The sequence below is a fragment of the Hylobates moloch genome, unplaced genomic scaffold, assembly GCF_009828535.3.
Source record: "Hylobates moloch isolate HMO894 unplaced genomic scaffold, HMol_V3 SCAFFOLD_22, whole genome shotgun sequence".
NCBI classification, from domain to species: domain Eukaryota; kingdom Metazoa; phylum Chordata; class Mammalia; order Primates; family Hylobatidae; genus Hylobates; species Hylobates moloch.
Window position 1 is genome coordinate 23,516,757 of NW_026652297.1, and position 16,550 is coordinate 23,533,306.

The 16,550-nt window shown below is 35.4% G+C and overlaps 1 protein-coding gene across 5 annotated transcripts in view; it reads right to left on the reverse strand.

The window, feature by feature from the left end:
* SATB1 (SATB homeobox 1) overlaps window positions 1-16,550 on the reverse strand; it is a 96,785-nt gene that overhangs the window by 48,390 nt on the left and 31,845 nt on the right. For all 5 annotated transcript variants that reach the window (XM_032143415.2, XM_032143417.2, XM_058433522.1 and 2 more), the window contains one exon: window positions 828-939. In XM_032143415.2, coding sequence (XP_031999306.1) covers window positions 828-939 — 112 coding nt within the window. The remainder of the gene's footprint in view (window positions 1-827; window positions 940-16,550) is intronic.

Consider the following 16,550-nt stretch of genomic DNA (forward strand, 5'->3'; position numbering starts at 1 on the left):
TGCCCATTCCTATATTATTTTAAAATATATGTTTTGGAGGGTAAAAGTAGGTGAAAGAGAACATTAAAAAAAATTAAAACATTAACCTTAATCACAGTGTTTGCTTTCGTGAACATTAACAAACTCAACAGAGAGAAAATGCCATCATCTAAATGCTGAGGTACCATACACAACTTTTATCTGTCATTTTACACTGCAGATAATTTTAGTGTACTTCTTGCATAACAAATATTCACCTAAAGTTATGTGTTAAGATAGAATGCTATCTTGGAATTAAAAGTTTAGATATGATGCAGTAATTGTTCTGGTATGGATGGTAAAGCAATGTGCTTATCAAAGTGCCCATCCATGGGGGCTGGGGGTTAGAGCTATAAAAATCACTTGATCTCTACTGTGGAAACTATAAATATAGTTTAAAAAGTTTAATTTCCTTAAAAATTGGGTGTAAAAATAGGCACTTTCTCATTCAACCAGACAAAAACAAAAAACCTAAAAGCAGGACTTATCAGAGAAAGAAATCACAGTTAATATTAGTTATGCAAGGCCTGGTTAGGTCTTCACTGAGATGTTAAAAAATGACAGCTCCCCTCCTAATGCCTCGATTTCCTGCATGTCTGACAACCAAGTCAGTTTGGCTGATTTAAACACAAACATTTATTGAATTTAATTATCTCATTATACTCATACCCACTTCCCACCCCCAAAGAAACATTCTAAATTGATCTCTAATTGGGCGATCAAAAGACCTGGCTTTAGATGTGACTTCAATAAACCCCCAAATGACACGTAATGGTATGTAGCCACTGCTGCAACGTTTTTTTGCTTACCCATCATATCTTTTGTCTTCTTGAAATGTTTGTACCACCTTCCAAATTCTTGACATTTTGCTGCTGAGACATTTGCATAGTAAGTACTGTTCACAATGGAAGAAATCATACTCTGCATGAAGAAGGGGGGAGAACATTTGTAATACACAGCAGCACAAGACGGAACACAGAAATGATCTCAATTGTGACAACTGTATTTTTTTAATCAACTGACTACCAACACATTTTTGTTTCACACTTTAGCCTAAAGCTTCGACTTCTTAAAATTCATTAAGTAGATCATCAAATGCTTATTTAAGTAGAAAGCAACAGCCCACTGAGACCAATATAAAGCTATCAAACCCACAGACTTTGCTCTAGCATTTATTGAATCTCCATCAATGTCATCTATTACTAGGCTGTCAAACTTTCAATGGTCCCAATAAATCCAAATACATGAAGATGACTTTATAATTGTGATTCATAAATATAAGAGACTGCGATTTTTTGACTGGACTCTACATCTTTTCTACTCAAAGTATAGACCAGGGACCAGCAATATGGGCATCACTTGGAAGCTTGTTAGAAATGTAGAATCTTGGGCCCTACCCCAGACCAGTGCACTTAGCACCTGAATTTTACCAAGAGCTCAGGGGATTCGCATGTATATTAAAATTTGAGAAACAGAACTTGCACTTTCCACTCTATTATTTGGATTTAAAGTGGAGGTGCATTAACACTGATCAAAGGTTAACTGTATTTGAGAAGAAACAAACTATTCACAGAGATCCTTTATCAAGAGAAAAACATTCTGCAATCTTATTACTGGCTTCATCAATAGTAAAGCTTAAGTTTTGAATTTCAAACCGATCATAAAAATTTTCAATTTATACATTTCATGCTTCTAAATTTCTCAAGGATACCACAAAATATGACCTATTGTGACTTTTCTTTATCCTGCTTTTAATAAATGCCCTGAAAACTGTCAGCCCTTTAACATACAAAAATGAAAGACATGATTTTAATGTATTACTAGGAGGGTTTTTCTTTAATCATTTTCAATCTTCCCAGCAAATTTTGGTTATGGTAATTTCAATGACTAAATTCATGGTCCATTTTAACCTGTTACCCATATTCTCTAGTAACAGCTAACTTAATTTCCTACCGAGTCTTAGGAGTAAGATTTTGTAGCACCAGTCCATCCCTCACCCCTATGTGCAGAAACAGGAGAACTCACATTTCAGACATCAGTTGGTCTATGGTGAAATAATTTATAGAAGGCAGCATTGTTCAGGAGGCAGTGAACAGCCAGAAAAGCCAGTTTGGGGACAAAAGTATTTTTATATAATTATCTTAAGTTACCTCTAATGTAAAGCTCTTTCAGTTATTATTCATTCTCCTGACATCCACTATCAGTGTTAATTCTGTAGCATGCACACATTTCTGGAATATGTAAATTTGGGGGATCTCTAAAGAACTTCCAGTGAAGGATAAGCTGGAGTCGCATTATTTATGTAAAACACAGCTATCTTGCCTAAGAGGCACTGTGATATCTTTTTTTTTTGACACTCTCTATAGTCATTTTCACATTTTATATCTCTAAAAAGACATTCTTAATGTGTTCATGATGCTCTGCCATTAATCCAATAGCTTGCAATTTCACTAAGAGCCTCCCACAGTCCACAGTGTAAAAAGACACTTAGCAAAGTTGCCAAAACCAGAGCCAGAAGATTACCTGATCTGTCAGCTTCAATCTCACTTACTCTCTTGTAATAAGGGATCAATAAAGTCAGACACTAATAAAAACTATTGAGATCGCTGATGGATAATGGTGATTCTTCTGCAAATGGATGACAGTTGATGTTCTTCCACTCTGGTCCAATTTTTAAAAATATTATTACTCTTTATCTAGACATTCTGGCAGTTCCTTAAATGTTAATATAATAATATACATAAGTTTTAGATGTGGTTTATGTCTTACTTTTTAGAAGTGTATGGAATATCCAAATTTTGCTGAGGTTTTTGACAAACATCCCGTCTACTCCAGTTTGCCAACAGTTCTATATATGAAATTTGCTCTTTGCTGCACACCTACTATATGCCTGGCTAGTACTAAGGATGCAAAGATGGCAGAGGCATCTGCCTACAAAGATGAGGCACCTGTCATCCAAAGATGGCAGACAGCCTCTGCCTACAAGAAGTTTACTATCTATTAAGAACACAGATATGTAAATAGATCATCTCAATTTAATGTGACTTGGTATATGGACAGTGGAAAATGTATAGGGGACGACGGAAGGAAGAATCATCCATGGTGTGTGTGAAAAAATGTCTGAAATAGTTTTATAAAACTAGACTCTATATGTAATAGTGCTATACAGTTTATTATTATCCGTACATGGAAAATAATATCCATATGTGCATCATCGTCAAAGCTTCCCCCTACCCTACTTAACCCTAAATTGGTAGATTCTGGGTTTAAGTGCTTTTCTGTCACATGGTGTATGCTTAGGAAACGCTGATTAAAGTAAATAATAGTCTAAGCAAGACTTAAATCAAAAGGCTAATCCGTAACTTATAATGCTTAACAAAGCAACTTTTTGGATTCCCTATCTTTCTGTGCTTTTGGGTGACTGGGAAATATTTCCTAATTCAGGTAACTTGGAGTCATGTCTATTTTTATTGGACAATATGCAATAATCTGTCCAATTAGATTGCTCATATAGCCACTTCATGAGGTGTACGTGTGTGGGCGTGGGCATGGGCATGTGTGTTTCAGGTGGTAAAATTCCTACTAAAGACTTAGGCATAGCATTGGAGTAGACCAGCCAGCCGGTTTCAATGGCAGGAAAGAGACTGCAGAATTTTGTGGTGCACATGGCATTTGAAAAATCATATTCAGTAGTGTAATCTTAAATTTAGAATATCAGGAAAAAAACACGTACTGTTTTGATAACACAAATAAAAGTCCTGATTGGTAATGTTTTCCTAGGTGGTGGGATGTACAGAAAGCAGGCCAAGTTCCATGTTAGAAAGGCTTGGGATTCTTGTGTCACTTAAAAGGAGGTATTGGTTTAAAAAGACTGTGCTAAGCTGTGAGTTCACGTAGGTATGGGGCACCATATTATTTTCTAGCTCAATGCCTGGCATGTATTAAAATAAACATTAAATGTTCATCTGACAAAACAGAATGTGTCACACACTGGTGGTATGACCTTGGGTCAAATAGTTGACCATGCCATCACAATTTCCTATGCTAAATGGGAATGATAATAGCATACACCTCATGGAGTTGTTCTGAGAATCCATCAATTCAGGCATTTTTAAAATTCATTTAGCATATACTTAAATTCTACTATGTGCCAAGCACTGGGCAAGTCACTAGGAAAATAATGACTTGAAGAGATATACTATCTGTCCTTGGACAGACAATAAATAATAGATGTGATACAATTAGCACAGAGCCTGTAACATATTACATATAGACTGAAGAGATATTAATTACTATGACAACCCTTTGCCTCCTCCTCATCACTGGGCTTTCATTATATGATCACATTTCATAGCAGGTGACTATGTTTGGAGTATCAGATAAAATTTTCAAATGATATACAGTATTTTGAGTCTTTTTAATGTAGAATGAAGTATACTGATTAAATTATTTAGTTACAAGTTGGGACAAGGAATAGTAAGGGAAAACACCAAGGGGAAATATTTCATTCCTTCTCATACTCCAATTTGGTGGTGTTTTCTGAAGCTGGCCTATATCTGGTAGAAAGCATCAAGAAGGCACACCACTCCTCTGGCTTGGATGCACGGCCCATGCCCTCTCCCATCTCTAGCTAACAGCTGCTCATCCTTCAGAATACAGCCTGGGCATCCTTGCTTCCGTGAGGCCTTTCCTAACTTCCCAAACCTCCTGCACCAGAGCACTCATCCTGCTGTTTATTTTTCACTGGACTGTGGGCCTTAGGTCTCATCTCAATACATCCTGGACTCATCAGAGGGCTGGACACAGACTAAGTGATCAATAAAAAGGGTCACTGAAACAAACCACCAGAAATCCTTTTCCCCTTTTTTCCCCTTAAAGGTCAAACATAATGGCAGCTTAACTGTGACACGAATCTTTCAAATCCATTGCTTTGGCTGTCGTGACAGCAATCATAGTTTCAAGAACCTTTGTTCATTAATTTGCAAGAGATCCCTTCCCAGGTTTTTCAAAATACATCCACACAGATGTCTCGGAAGTTGCAGTGCTCGGTGGTTATGTTATTCCAGTTCTCTCTCAGTGTCTATTTATATAAGCTATCCAAAGCACTTTGAAAAAGACACAACTTGTATGGCAAGTTTCCTATTCAGTGGCTGGTCTGTATAAAACATCAATGTTCACAGAATAAAATAAACCAACCGACAAAACTCAGTCGGTTGAAATCCCAAGTTCAAATGCTACATGGTACACCAACCAATAAATAGGCCACAGCTTCCAGCGTTGGGAAATACAATTTCAAAGTCGGCAGAAATTGGCTGTGGGTCTCATAACCCCAGTGTGACACAATATTCTCATCCTAGGAGCCAAGTTGTAAGCTTTTCTAAGATCCATAAAGCACATGTCTACTCCCTATGAGGAGCTTCGGTTCTTTCTGAGAGTCTGCTGAAGTTCCGATCTGAAAGAATGCCATCTTCACAGAAACCCCAGTACTCTAGAATGATACCATCTGCCACAGGCTGAGCTTCCTTTTCAGCCAAATACATTATTTATAACCTTTCTAATTGTGAAAAGGTAAGGGTGGAATTTTTCTAAAGCCTAACTTAAAGATAGACAGAACATTCTGAACCTTTGCTCTAAAATACTCTAGCTCTTTTAAATTTGAAAAACAAAAACCACAAGGAATCGGTTAAGGTTACATAATTTTTCAAAAAATTACATTCTTTTAAACCCCTGCTACAATATCATATGTACTGTAGGTATATATCTATAACACATTTAAAAAATGAAGGAAGATTTTTTTTTTTTTTTTACTTGTTCATCTCAGTAGCCAATGAAGGGGTTTTGAGAGAGGTGAGGCCTTCTCAAAAAAAGATTCATCAGATGGGGAAAGGCAGTGATCTGATTACCCTTAAAATTGCTTTGTTGTGCCTTTAACAACAACCAAAAAAAACCACCCCAAAACAATGCTAATCAGGTTATTCAATCATTTAAACCAAAACTGTTCATGCTTTTCTGCCAAATCAACCAACCACAGCAAAATCTGTTATCTCTGATTGCTCAGCTTCCAGTCAAAAAACAGTTAACCCCCACTATACCAAAAGTTTTCCAAATACCCTCAGAGCTCTGCATGCTCATAGAAAATAAAGAGAAAACCATGTCAGCTTTAAAGGGTAATTGGAGTGCTGTACCATATTTGCATATTACAATATACCCTAATAAACTAAACAGCCTGTACCGGAAGCCAGCAGCTTCCTAGTATTTCATATGATCTACATACTTGCTTTTTGTGCACTACTTTAAAAAAACAAAACAAAAAAAACGGGACTGTGATATCATGATCAAAACTTATCAAGGACTTGCTGATGGTTTAGCTGTGGGGAGGAGGTAGCAAGAGCATCTACAAAATGGTGGTTCACCCATGTTTAAAGCTTTCAGGCTCCATCAGCAGAGAGGGCAAGGGCTACAACATCTTATTTACACAATTATCTAAATACGATTAAACAGCTGATGGACAAATATTAAACTGGAAAATGTATAGTCATTTCAGCTTAATGTAATCCTCTTTCTGTAAACACCCAAGATGATTTTTTTCAACCAGAACAGTCCTGACATCTCATAAGCCTAAGGGTGAATAGCAAGAGATTGTTTTTGATAGTTATAAATATTCAAAAGACATGCAGACCATCTGCTTTCATAATACAGGTAAAGCAAGACTGAAATGGTGACTGCTGTATAAAAATGATTCTTTTAACAAAGTCTTCCTCTCCTCGAAAACTATAAAGACAGATGTCAAAAACTGTTTACACAGAGCAATCAGGAGCGTGCAAAATGTAATATTCCTTTTACACACAGTGCTTGCTAAAGAGATTTTTTTTTCTTTTTCTTCCCATCTGTGTGTTGCAACACATTTCTACAAGTTAAAAACATTTTTTTTCAAACAGAGATCTCATGAATACCCAAAAACATGCTATCTGGTTTCTGAATGCTAATTAATTTCAACTAAGGAATCTGAATATCTTTTTTCTGTAGGAAGGAATGTATGTTTTGAATTGGTATATTCTAGAAAGACAGCAAGGGAAATAATCTTGCACAGGTTTTATTCTATAAGGAAAATTTCATGGTTCTACCTTGTTTATAATACGTATCTGTTAAGTCTGTGCTTTAAATGAAAGCACATCATTCCTCATGTCTTTGGCACAAGGTCTAAAATAATTGTTTTCTGAAATAAATGCCTGCACAATGCAAAATGTGTATTTAAAAAAACTTTTAACTTCTCAGTCTATGCATGGTGATGTATAAAGCCCTACAGTTAATTTTCAGGGATGGAACACTAATCTTCACAGTAACCTTTTTATGTATTGTATTAATGGCGCAAAGGCATTAAGTACCTTTTTGTAATTTTTCAATAAAATGAGCATTTACTGAACAATCTGTCAAACTACTGGCTTTTATTATATTTTTATTTTTTGAGAAGTGCAACTTCATACATTCTAATCTCCCACCCCTTTGTGCATGTCCTGACTACCTATGGCCTGATTTTTTATAGCAGCTTTTTATCTGTCCATGGAAAATTCAAAGGTCAAACTTTAACTTCACATCAACTTCACATTCAAATACAATTTTCACAGGGATTCCTCGTAAATGAGGTTTTCTTTTAATCTCAAAGGACACCAAATACTACAAACAAGCTCTAGGAGGCATCGTATGAGATATGACATATTGACAAGAAATGAATTTGTTGAAAATTAACAGGTAGTTCCCATCTGGTATTTTGGGGTGGGAAGGACAGGAAATGGGCTTCAATTTATGAGAGCAAATGGCAGGATTTCTAAGTGTAATATTCTGTTTGTGCTTGTTAGCTTCTGTTTCCCAAATCTTTCCCTCTGGATCCTCTATTGCTTTCTAAGCTATTCTCTTGGGAGATACAACTGGGGCATATTTGGAATCTCAATTTGTTGAGAAGAGACTAATCACTTCTAAATTTTACTTAAACTCCAGTTGTCATAGTTATGGCTCTTGCCATCTTGATCAATCCTAGTGCCTGAAAATGGCATTTTCATACAAAGTAACCCTGGCACATTGCTAAAATTGGAAACTCAGTACAAAGATCCAAAGGAATACAAAAGGAAGCACAAAGAGAACACATCCAATTCTATTTTAATTTTCCTACTATATTTCCTAAAGATGAAAATGTGATCATATCAAAGCACAGAAATTTTATTTATTTAAATACTCAACTCATAACTTTTAAAGAAAATGTTGGTTCACAGTTTATATGGCTCTTCCATATAGTTAAAATAACTTATATAATGCCCAGATAGTATGTTCCGACCAGATTCTCTATTCTGCCCTTTTGTATAAGTACCTAGCCAGACTTATCACAGTGAAACCTTACTCAAACCAAATGAATATACTGGTAAAGAGCTTAAACTATAAAATATTTTTAAAAGGTATATTAAGAGCATGTGATATTCCAAATTAACTGCACACAGAAGCTGTAACATGAAGGGAACTGAACTAGATAATCTCCAACGTCTCCTCTAACAGCTTTAAAAGTCTATGAAATCTGTATGTCTTCTCAAACAGCGTGACTAAAGAAGATTCAATTGTAACGCACATTATTCATTCTCAGGTACTCACTGTGCAAATGTCTCCAACTAGAGTCTCATTTTTAGGAAGGTTACGACCCCATTGTCATCCTGCTTATGATTATTTAAAATATACTCATTAAGTTAAATATTATGTTATATCCAAATAGAATTTTCACAAGTTTTTCATTAGATAAATATGAATCCAAAGAACTTTATTTGATTTCATTGCAAAAATTGTTTCCTGATTCTGAATCTTAAGCACTCTATACCAATGCACCCATTTGAGAAATCTCTTTCTCTGATGCCCTTGTGTGGTTAAAGTGCTCATCCTCTCTAGAGATTACAATTTCTAGTATCTGGAAAGATACCAAATTCATATTAAGTTCCAGAGGTCCTAAATAGAGCCTTTAAAACAAAACAAAACAAAAAAACCCTTAAACCGCAGAGCGAAAACAATAACTAAAGTACTTTGAGCAATTCATTTTCCAAAAGTAAATATTAGAATTAGTTTCTGTAACTCTTCACAGGAAGACTTTATATTACCTCTTTGCATTCCTTCTGTACATGATCATATTAGATTTTTAAGCCATACTGCCTAAAAATTGGGGGTAAAGTACCTCCTGGCTTTTAGCTCTTTACAGGGCCACAGAACTAACTCTGGAAATTACATAAAACCTATGAAAGCTGTCTTCCATGCATTCCCAAAATTGGCTTATAATTTCAGGGTCTGCACAAAACCTTGGAGCAGATTTTGGGGTCCATGGACCCCACTCAGATCTGATCCAAGACTTCACAGAAGACTGAGGGCTAAACCACAGCTTTGATTTCTGTGTTTTATTCATCATTGTTAGCTTTTAGATAAGACTTCCCATGTCTACCAGATAAACATAAACCAATGTCACCTCTGGATTAGATCATAAAGAAAAATCAAATTAATCTGGCTTCATCTCAATCAATATTATGAAAATCCTTCACAGTGTAGGAAAACGCCATCCTCTGGTAATCATCTCATTAGAAGTTATGGCGAAATGATAAAAATGTGTTGGAATGGGTTGTAAATCATATCATAAAGAGCTCTATCCATCACTAAACATGTGTTTTCCAGGCTGAGCTGGTGATCATGCAGAAAGTGGACAAACCAAGTCCCTAAGGCCCATTATGGAATGGCTGAATAGTTATCTACCTTTGCTGCTCTCTCTAAATTCAGGTGACTCTAGACCTATATACAGCTGACTTTAAAACACTATATGTTTATAGCCTTAAATGGAGTCTCTTATGCTAAATGTAGGCTTTAGAACACAACTGAGGAATGGACGTTGGAAGCGAACATGGGATGATACTGTTAACATTTCCGTATTGGCAACATCGACATCTTTGTCTATAAATTATCTGTTATTGGAAATTTCCTATTTTACTCTTGAATAAGAGAAAAAATAAACAAATGAAAATAACAGTGAAGAAGTGTCGGTCTCAAATATAATGCAACTGAGACAAAATGAAAATTATTAGCCAGGCTGAAATACATGTACAATTGTAGAAGAAAAATTTTAAAATTTAGAAATGCTGCATATGTTTTTAAAGCTTGTCCTTAACTGTGATGTATAATCAGGTCTTTTTAAGCATTCAGACCTCTGAGTTCCCTGTAACTCCAAGGCTACTGTTGTCCTTACAAACGTTTAGTACACATATTCATGAACATTATCAAATATATAAAAGCATGAGACAGCTTGGAATGTCAGTAGGTTTTCTTAGAGAAAAATTCAGAAGTGATTTGTTCTTTGTTAGGTAAAAATACAGAATAAAGTATAATAGGAAAATATTTCATAAGATAGGATACTGTAGATAAAAGTATAAAGTACTACTAATACAACTACTGACATGGTATACTGGTTTATGAAATAAACATGTGCAAATCCTACAAGATTGTTTAAGTCTGACGAATATTCCCGAGTTCCTACTGTGTGTCAGGATCTATGACAGTGATGAATACAACTTAGTTCCTTTGGGACAATTACAGTGTACACAGACAGCCTAGTTAGTCCAGACTATTTCAGAACAATGTGGCAAATGCTATGATGGGCCCATAAGGAGAGGACAGAACCTTGGGTGCTGGGAGTACAGGCGAAGTTAGTTAATGGAAAAGACACTGGGAAAAGCTCACCTCTTGATAACAGTCCCATCAGGTATCTTTATTCTATTTGACATTATCTAGCCTAGGGTATTATATTTGCTAAACTTCCAAATGGATTTATTTGAAGTACAAGCTTCAGTCTTCCACTTCCATTTTAAAATACATCATAACTTTATAATGATTATAAGTGTTCCTTAACGTTGAGATTGAGTTACAATACAGTCCTTTAATTTTTTCACAAATGAAAAGTATTTGGTTGTTTTCACTAAGAATGAAGATTGCACCAAAATCTTCCATGTAGCCAGAGAGTTACGTAGACCATGTGGCATGCACAAGTGTGATTTCAAACTCTCAATGCCCACATTTTAGAAAAACAACTAGTTATGGCACACTTTAGGACTCAAAACTGTTCTAAATGTTTTCTAAGTACTAGCTCATTTAATTTTCTAAACAATACGAGACATTGGTACTATTATCTTCCTACTTTACAGATGAGAACATTGAGTCATGGAGTCAGCTGCCCAAGCTCATATAGCTGGCCACAACATAACTCTCCTGATTCCTACGATGCTAGGAGCTAATTAAAGTGATGATAGAGAGCAACGACAAATGAAAACACACAAAAAGTAACAGAATGAAGTTGCTGAAGAAATGCCATTACTCTAAAGAAATAGTCCCATTAAAAAGTAAAAAGAAAACTAGATCAAGCTGTATTCTATGTTATCATAACACAGGAGTTTCAATACAGAGAAGAGTCTCATTGTCACATTTCACAAAGTTAATAATTGTTACATTTCTGAACTGCCTTGGAACAAATACTAGGTGGACAGTAAAATGGGACAAGCCTGAGAGAGTTGGTGGTATCCAGTAATGAAGTACCATGTCTTGTTATTCAGATAAGAATGTGATCTCAAATAGTGCTAGCAATTAAAGCTTTAATCTTTTCTTAACTTCCAACCTATCAACTGGTTTGCATCTTCAACCGGAGTAAACTAAATTAGATTAGCATTTCCATGGGAAAGTATTACAATAGAAAATAATCAATTTTTTTTTTGAGAGAGAAAGATGATGACTGAAGAGAACAAAGTTTCAGAGTAAGAATGAGAGAAAAAGACTGCTAAAGAAGTCAGCCACCTTCTCTGCCATGAGGAATTCTGCAACCTTATGAATTGTCCATGATGGAACTCCAGCACCCCGTAAGACTGCATATTAGAACACAATACAATCTTATATTTCTGTAGCGCCCTTCATGCGAGCATCCCAGGGTGCTTTACAATCATTATGAGTTAAAATTAAAACTGAAGCACATACAATTCCTAATAGAATCATTTTAAAAATGCTAAACAGAACAAATAACTTTTAAGTCTAGATTTAAAAGTCCCAACAGCCAGAGCGTTCCTTACTTCAATTGGCAATGAGCTGCAGAACCAGGGCTGAGGCTCTCCTCTGTTATGTTAAAGGCTCTCTTATGTTTTTTATACTCAGAGCACGTTATTATCAAGCAGTTTCCAATGAAAGAGGGGGAAATTGAGTTCGTGTATCTGTTTGTTTTGATTATCTGGATTTTTTTTTTGGAGTGGGGGTTGTTCATGGTTTGCCCAAATCTGGCATGAAATGAAGCAGATCTATAAAGCAAATCCAGATAGAGCCCAACTTCAAGTTTAGCTAGTAATTGAGAAAAAAAGATGTCTAAAATATACTCTAAAACTAGTTCTGTTTTAGCAAGAAAATCAGTTTGGTTAGCATGATTTGGTTAAGTTGTTTTTTAAAACCATTAGAAAATAGCACTTAATAGGCTTTCTCTCAGGCCATGTCTACTCCTAAGCCTTGGGAGTATTTATTATTCTAAGCATCAGGCAAAAAAAAAAAAAAAAGAGGAAAAATACTCTCATGATATGGTAATTTTCCTTGCATTAGTGATTTTGAGGTCAAAGGAAACCTGTTCAGATCTAAAACAAGGCACAGGTAAAAATCTATTAAGTGAAAATAAAGTAATTACACATTGTTAAGTACTCTCTAAATTGGCATAGCTTAAACTCTTTTATGTTTTACTATTGTGAAAAGATAGTGGCTATAAAATATTTGAGATCAATCCATTTTAAGTTAGATGCTTTATTAAGTTTGGCTTTTTTATTAATATATCTGAAAGGTTACAGAGAGCTATCAAGCTACAATAAAATCCTTAGGTATCTAAGTCATCTAAAAATGAGCCTGATATATTAGATTCAAAAAGGAAAACTTGCAATTTGGAGGACAATTCTGTTGTAGATTATACATATTATAATATTAACACAGAGCAGACATCTCACTAAGTTGAAAAAGGAACTAGAATGATGTCATGACTGGTTCAAACGACGAGGCAAAAAAATTATTTGTTGTAAGTTTTGCGATTCACACAACTACCCATATAAGACAGGTTTACCATTTCCTTTATGGATCCCACCATTACAGTAATACAATTGCTGAAGAGTGGTCATAATATCCAATTAGTATCAAGTACTTCAGTGCCTGGCAAAGCAGATATTTATAATCTAAGATTCCCACGGTCAGTAGGGTAAAAACTAGGGAAAGTTTTGTAATTTTAAAAAGGAAAGAAGATTCTCTGTAGAGCTTTTCTTCAAAATATATGATGTTTAAACATAAGATAATTTTATACTGGGAAGGGGCAAGTACAAAATCATTCCAGCTCATCTCAAACAGGAATCTTTTTATTTTAAAATGGAGCTGCTCGTAAAAGACTCATTCATTGGATCAGACCAGTCTGATGACTGGAATCTGCATTTTTAAACAGACCCAAGAAATTCATCTGCCCACTATTTCTAATGAAAATGCCTAATGTTACCTTGGGGTTCAAAACAAAGGGCTATTAGCATAATTATGCCTACTGGTCTTGAGGATATGAAAGAATAGCAAAGAGAAGTAACTGCACAGAACTAAACCGGCAAATCTTCTGGAACGTCCCAAATACCAAGTTATCCCAAAAGTCAGTTCCTGTCTAGATCACCCATGATTAGGGGCTGGATATGACAGCAATGTACTTTTAAAAACAAGACAACATACAAATAAAAAATCAAAGACACAAAACCAAAACACGTTAAAGAAAATTTTCAGCAATGAGAATAAATACACTTGGAAAACTACAAGTAGTTATGACTACTTTAGAGAAATCAAAGCATATTACAAAACCTATCCAATTCATCTGAGAGGCTTTCATTTTGTCTTTTTTAAACTTCCTTTATCTGTGGTATGTGATGAAAAGGCTACTTGGTGAAGCTCACGGGCTCTGGGTATGAAGTCTCACCCCTCTGCTTCACCAGCGATGTAGCCATGGACACTCATGTCAACATTCTGTGCCTCAGGTTCCTCATTTAAAAATAGGGATATAAGACTACATCCTACTTAGGGGGACCAAAGGCACTCTCGATACATCAAAAGCACTAAATGAAAGTGTAATACTATTATTTCAACTAATAAGATGTTATATCCTTACGTTATATCCTTAACACTATATAGGAAATGGAATGCCTGGCATACGGCAGACTGTCAATACACACTTTTGAATATATGAATGTGAACAAATTTCATAGATTAGACTCTCATGTGAAATGCAGTATATCAACACTGATGCTGGCTATTCTCTTAAGAATGTGATGACTAAAACTGATTTAAAATTTTAAGAAACATGTCATTTCAGTCCAAAAACTGTGAAATAAAGTAGTTTATTAAAAACACATTTGTATAACATGATAGATTTGTAATTGTTGCTCCAGTATCATTTATAATACAGACTGAAAATCAACTAAACACGTAAGTGTATTTAATTCCTACGGAAATGACTGTCACGTTTCAGGAGAGCAGTACTGAAGCTAAGCTTCAGGAGCACGAGGTAGTTTCTTTTTAAAATCTATTTTTCCATTAATAAATAAATTGTCCAACATATTTGAGATCCTAGGATGCTGTGAATAAAAGGAAAATTGGAAAATCATCTTTCCCAATATTACTTCTAAATGGAATGTTCAAATTTAAATTTATTTTATATACATTTTGCTACTTGAAAATAAAAATAACACTTCTCACCCACTTTATATGACTTGGCTTACAGATATCTTTTCCAGGTGAGAATTAAGATAGAAAATAATCCAATGCCTTAAAAATGTGAAAGTTGTGATGTGTGCGTGTGTGCGTATGTATGCCCACATGTGTGGTGAAAGAGGGAAGGTAAAAATGCGCAAATCAGATTAAAACCTCCATGAAATATTTGACCTAAACATTTTTAGAAGGAAGACACTACGCTGGTAGAAGTAATAGCTGACCTTTTACTTAACAAAATGAATCTATCCTGTATCAGAATGTATATATATTTATCCAGTTTTTAAATGCAATTTCTAAAACTCCAGGGAAAATAAGCATCAAAATGTAATGTTTAATTATAAATTAAAATGTTTACTTATTAAATTCCCAATTTTCCTCCCAAATGCATATCCTCAAAAGTTTTATAACTACAGGCTTTCTTGTCCCCAAATCAGTGTTTATTCTCTCCTTAGCTGCAGTTCAGAATGCAACATCCAACTTATCTAACCACATCCACCGAAAAAAACAAAAGTAACAACAAAACATCTAACCTCAGACCTATAATGAGCTAAGCGTTTCTTGTGTCTTAGAACATTTTACAAAATAAAAAAACACGTGGTACAAAGAATTTAATAAATTAGTGTCAATCTATTTGGGCAGATTTATGATAGGAAAGTGTTAACAGAAATAAAGGTATGAGTTGTAAATCAAACCAAGCCCACTTACGGAATTTCTGCAGCTGCAGAAAACCTTATCAATATTATCAAAGAAAACATTATTGTACCCAAATGTAAATATTCCTTTTTTTTTTTTTTTGAGACGGAGTCTTGCTCTGTCACCAAACTAGAGTGCAGTGGTGAGATCTCGGCTCACTGCAACCTCCGCCTCCTGGGTTCAAGCAATTCTCCTGCCTCAGCCTCCCGAGTAGCTAAAACAGCACTTTAAAATTTATCGTCAGGCAAGGACACAGGCTTAGCAAGTCAGGACTTTCTTGTTAGTCATTGCACTGTGACTTTTATCTCCAGGGACACTGGCTCCTTCAATTGTCAAAAGGAGGAGCCTAGGAAGGATAATCCCTTCTGGTTCTAAGAATCCAAGTCCAAATGGACATTTTCTTAGCAAGTCTTAAACAATCGCCCTAACAGCACTGGCGACAGGGCTTATTCAACACCCCAGGCAAAATCTTGGTGGCTCCCCAGTTCCACTCCTCCTGGCCCCTGCTCTATAAAAGGAATTTACCTGCCCACAGGGTGAACTTTCTACTAACTATAGTATTTAGGGCCCCTGTAGCCATACTCGCTACTGGAGTACTTTATCATATTCAACAAAATAAAACCCTTACTCTACAGTGAAATGCGTATGGTGAATTGCATGCGAAAGGTTCTCTCCCATGAATGAATCAACACTCCACAGGGGAAGAAAGGGCTTAACATTTGGCATTTCTTGGTGTTAGGTCCCATTTTGCAAAAGACTGAGGCCATATTTATTTGCTAGGCTTTTTTCACCATGACATCTTCATCACCAAATCTTAACCATAGGAAAAAGAGTAGTTTTGTCAAACTTGGCACATATTTTGGACATAGGCTTTAGGGAACTTGCATCTCTCATCTTAATAACTCTAGACAGAAAAACATAATGAGGCAAACAGAAAACAGTTTATGTTGAAAACATTCTGACTGGAGTATCAGATTCACAGAAAAAGAGAAGATGATTCAGCAAAATATAAAATAACTCCCTCATTT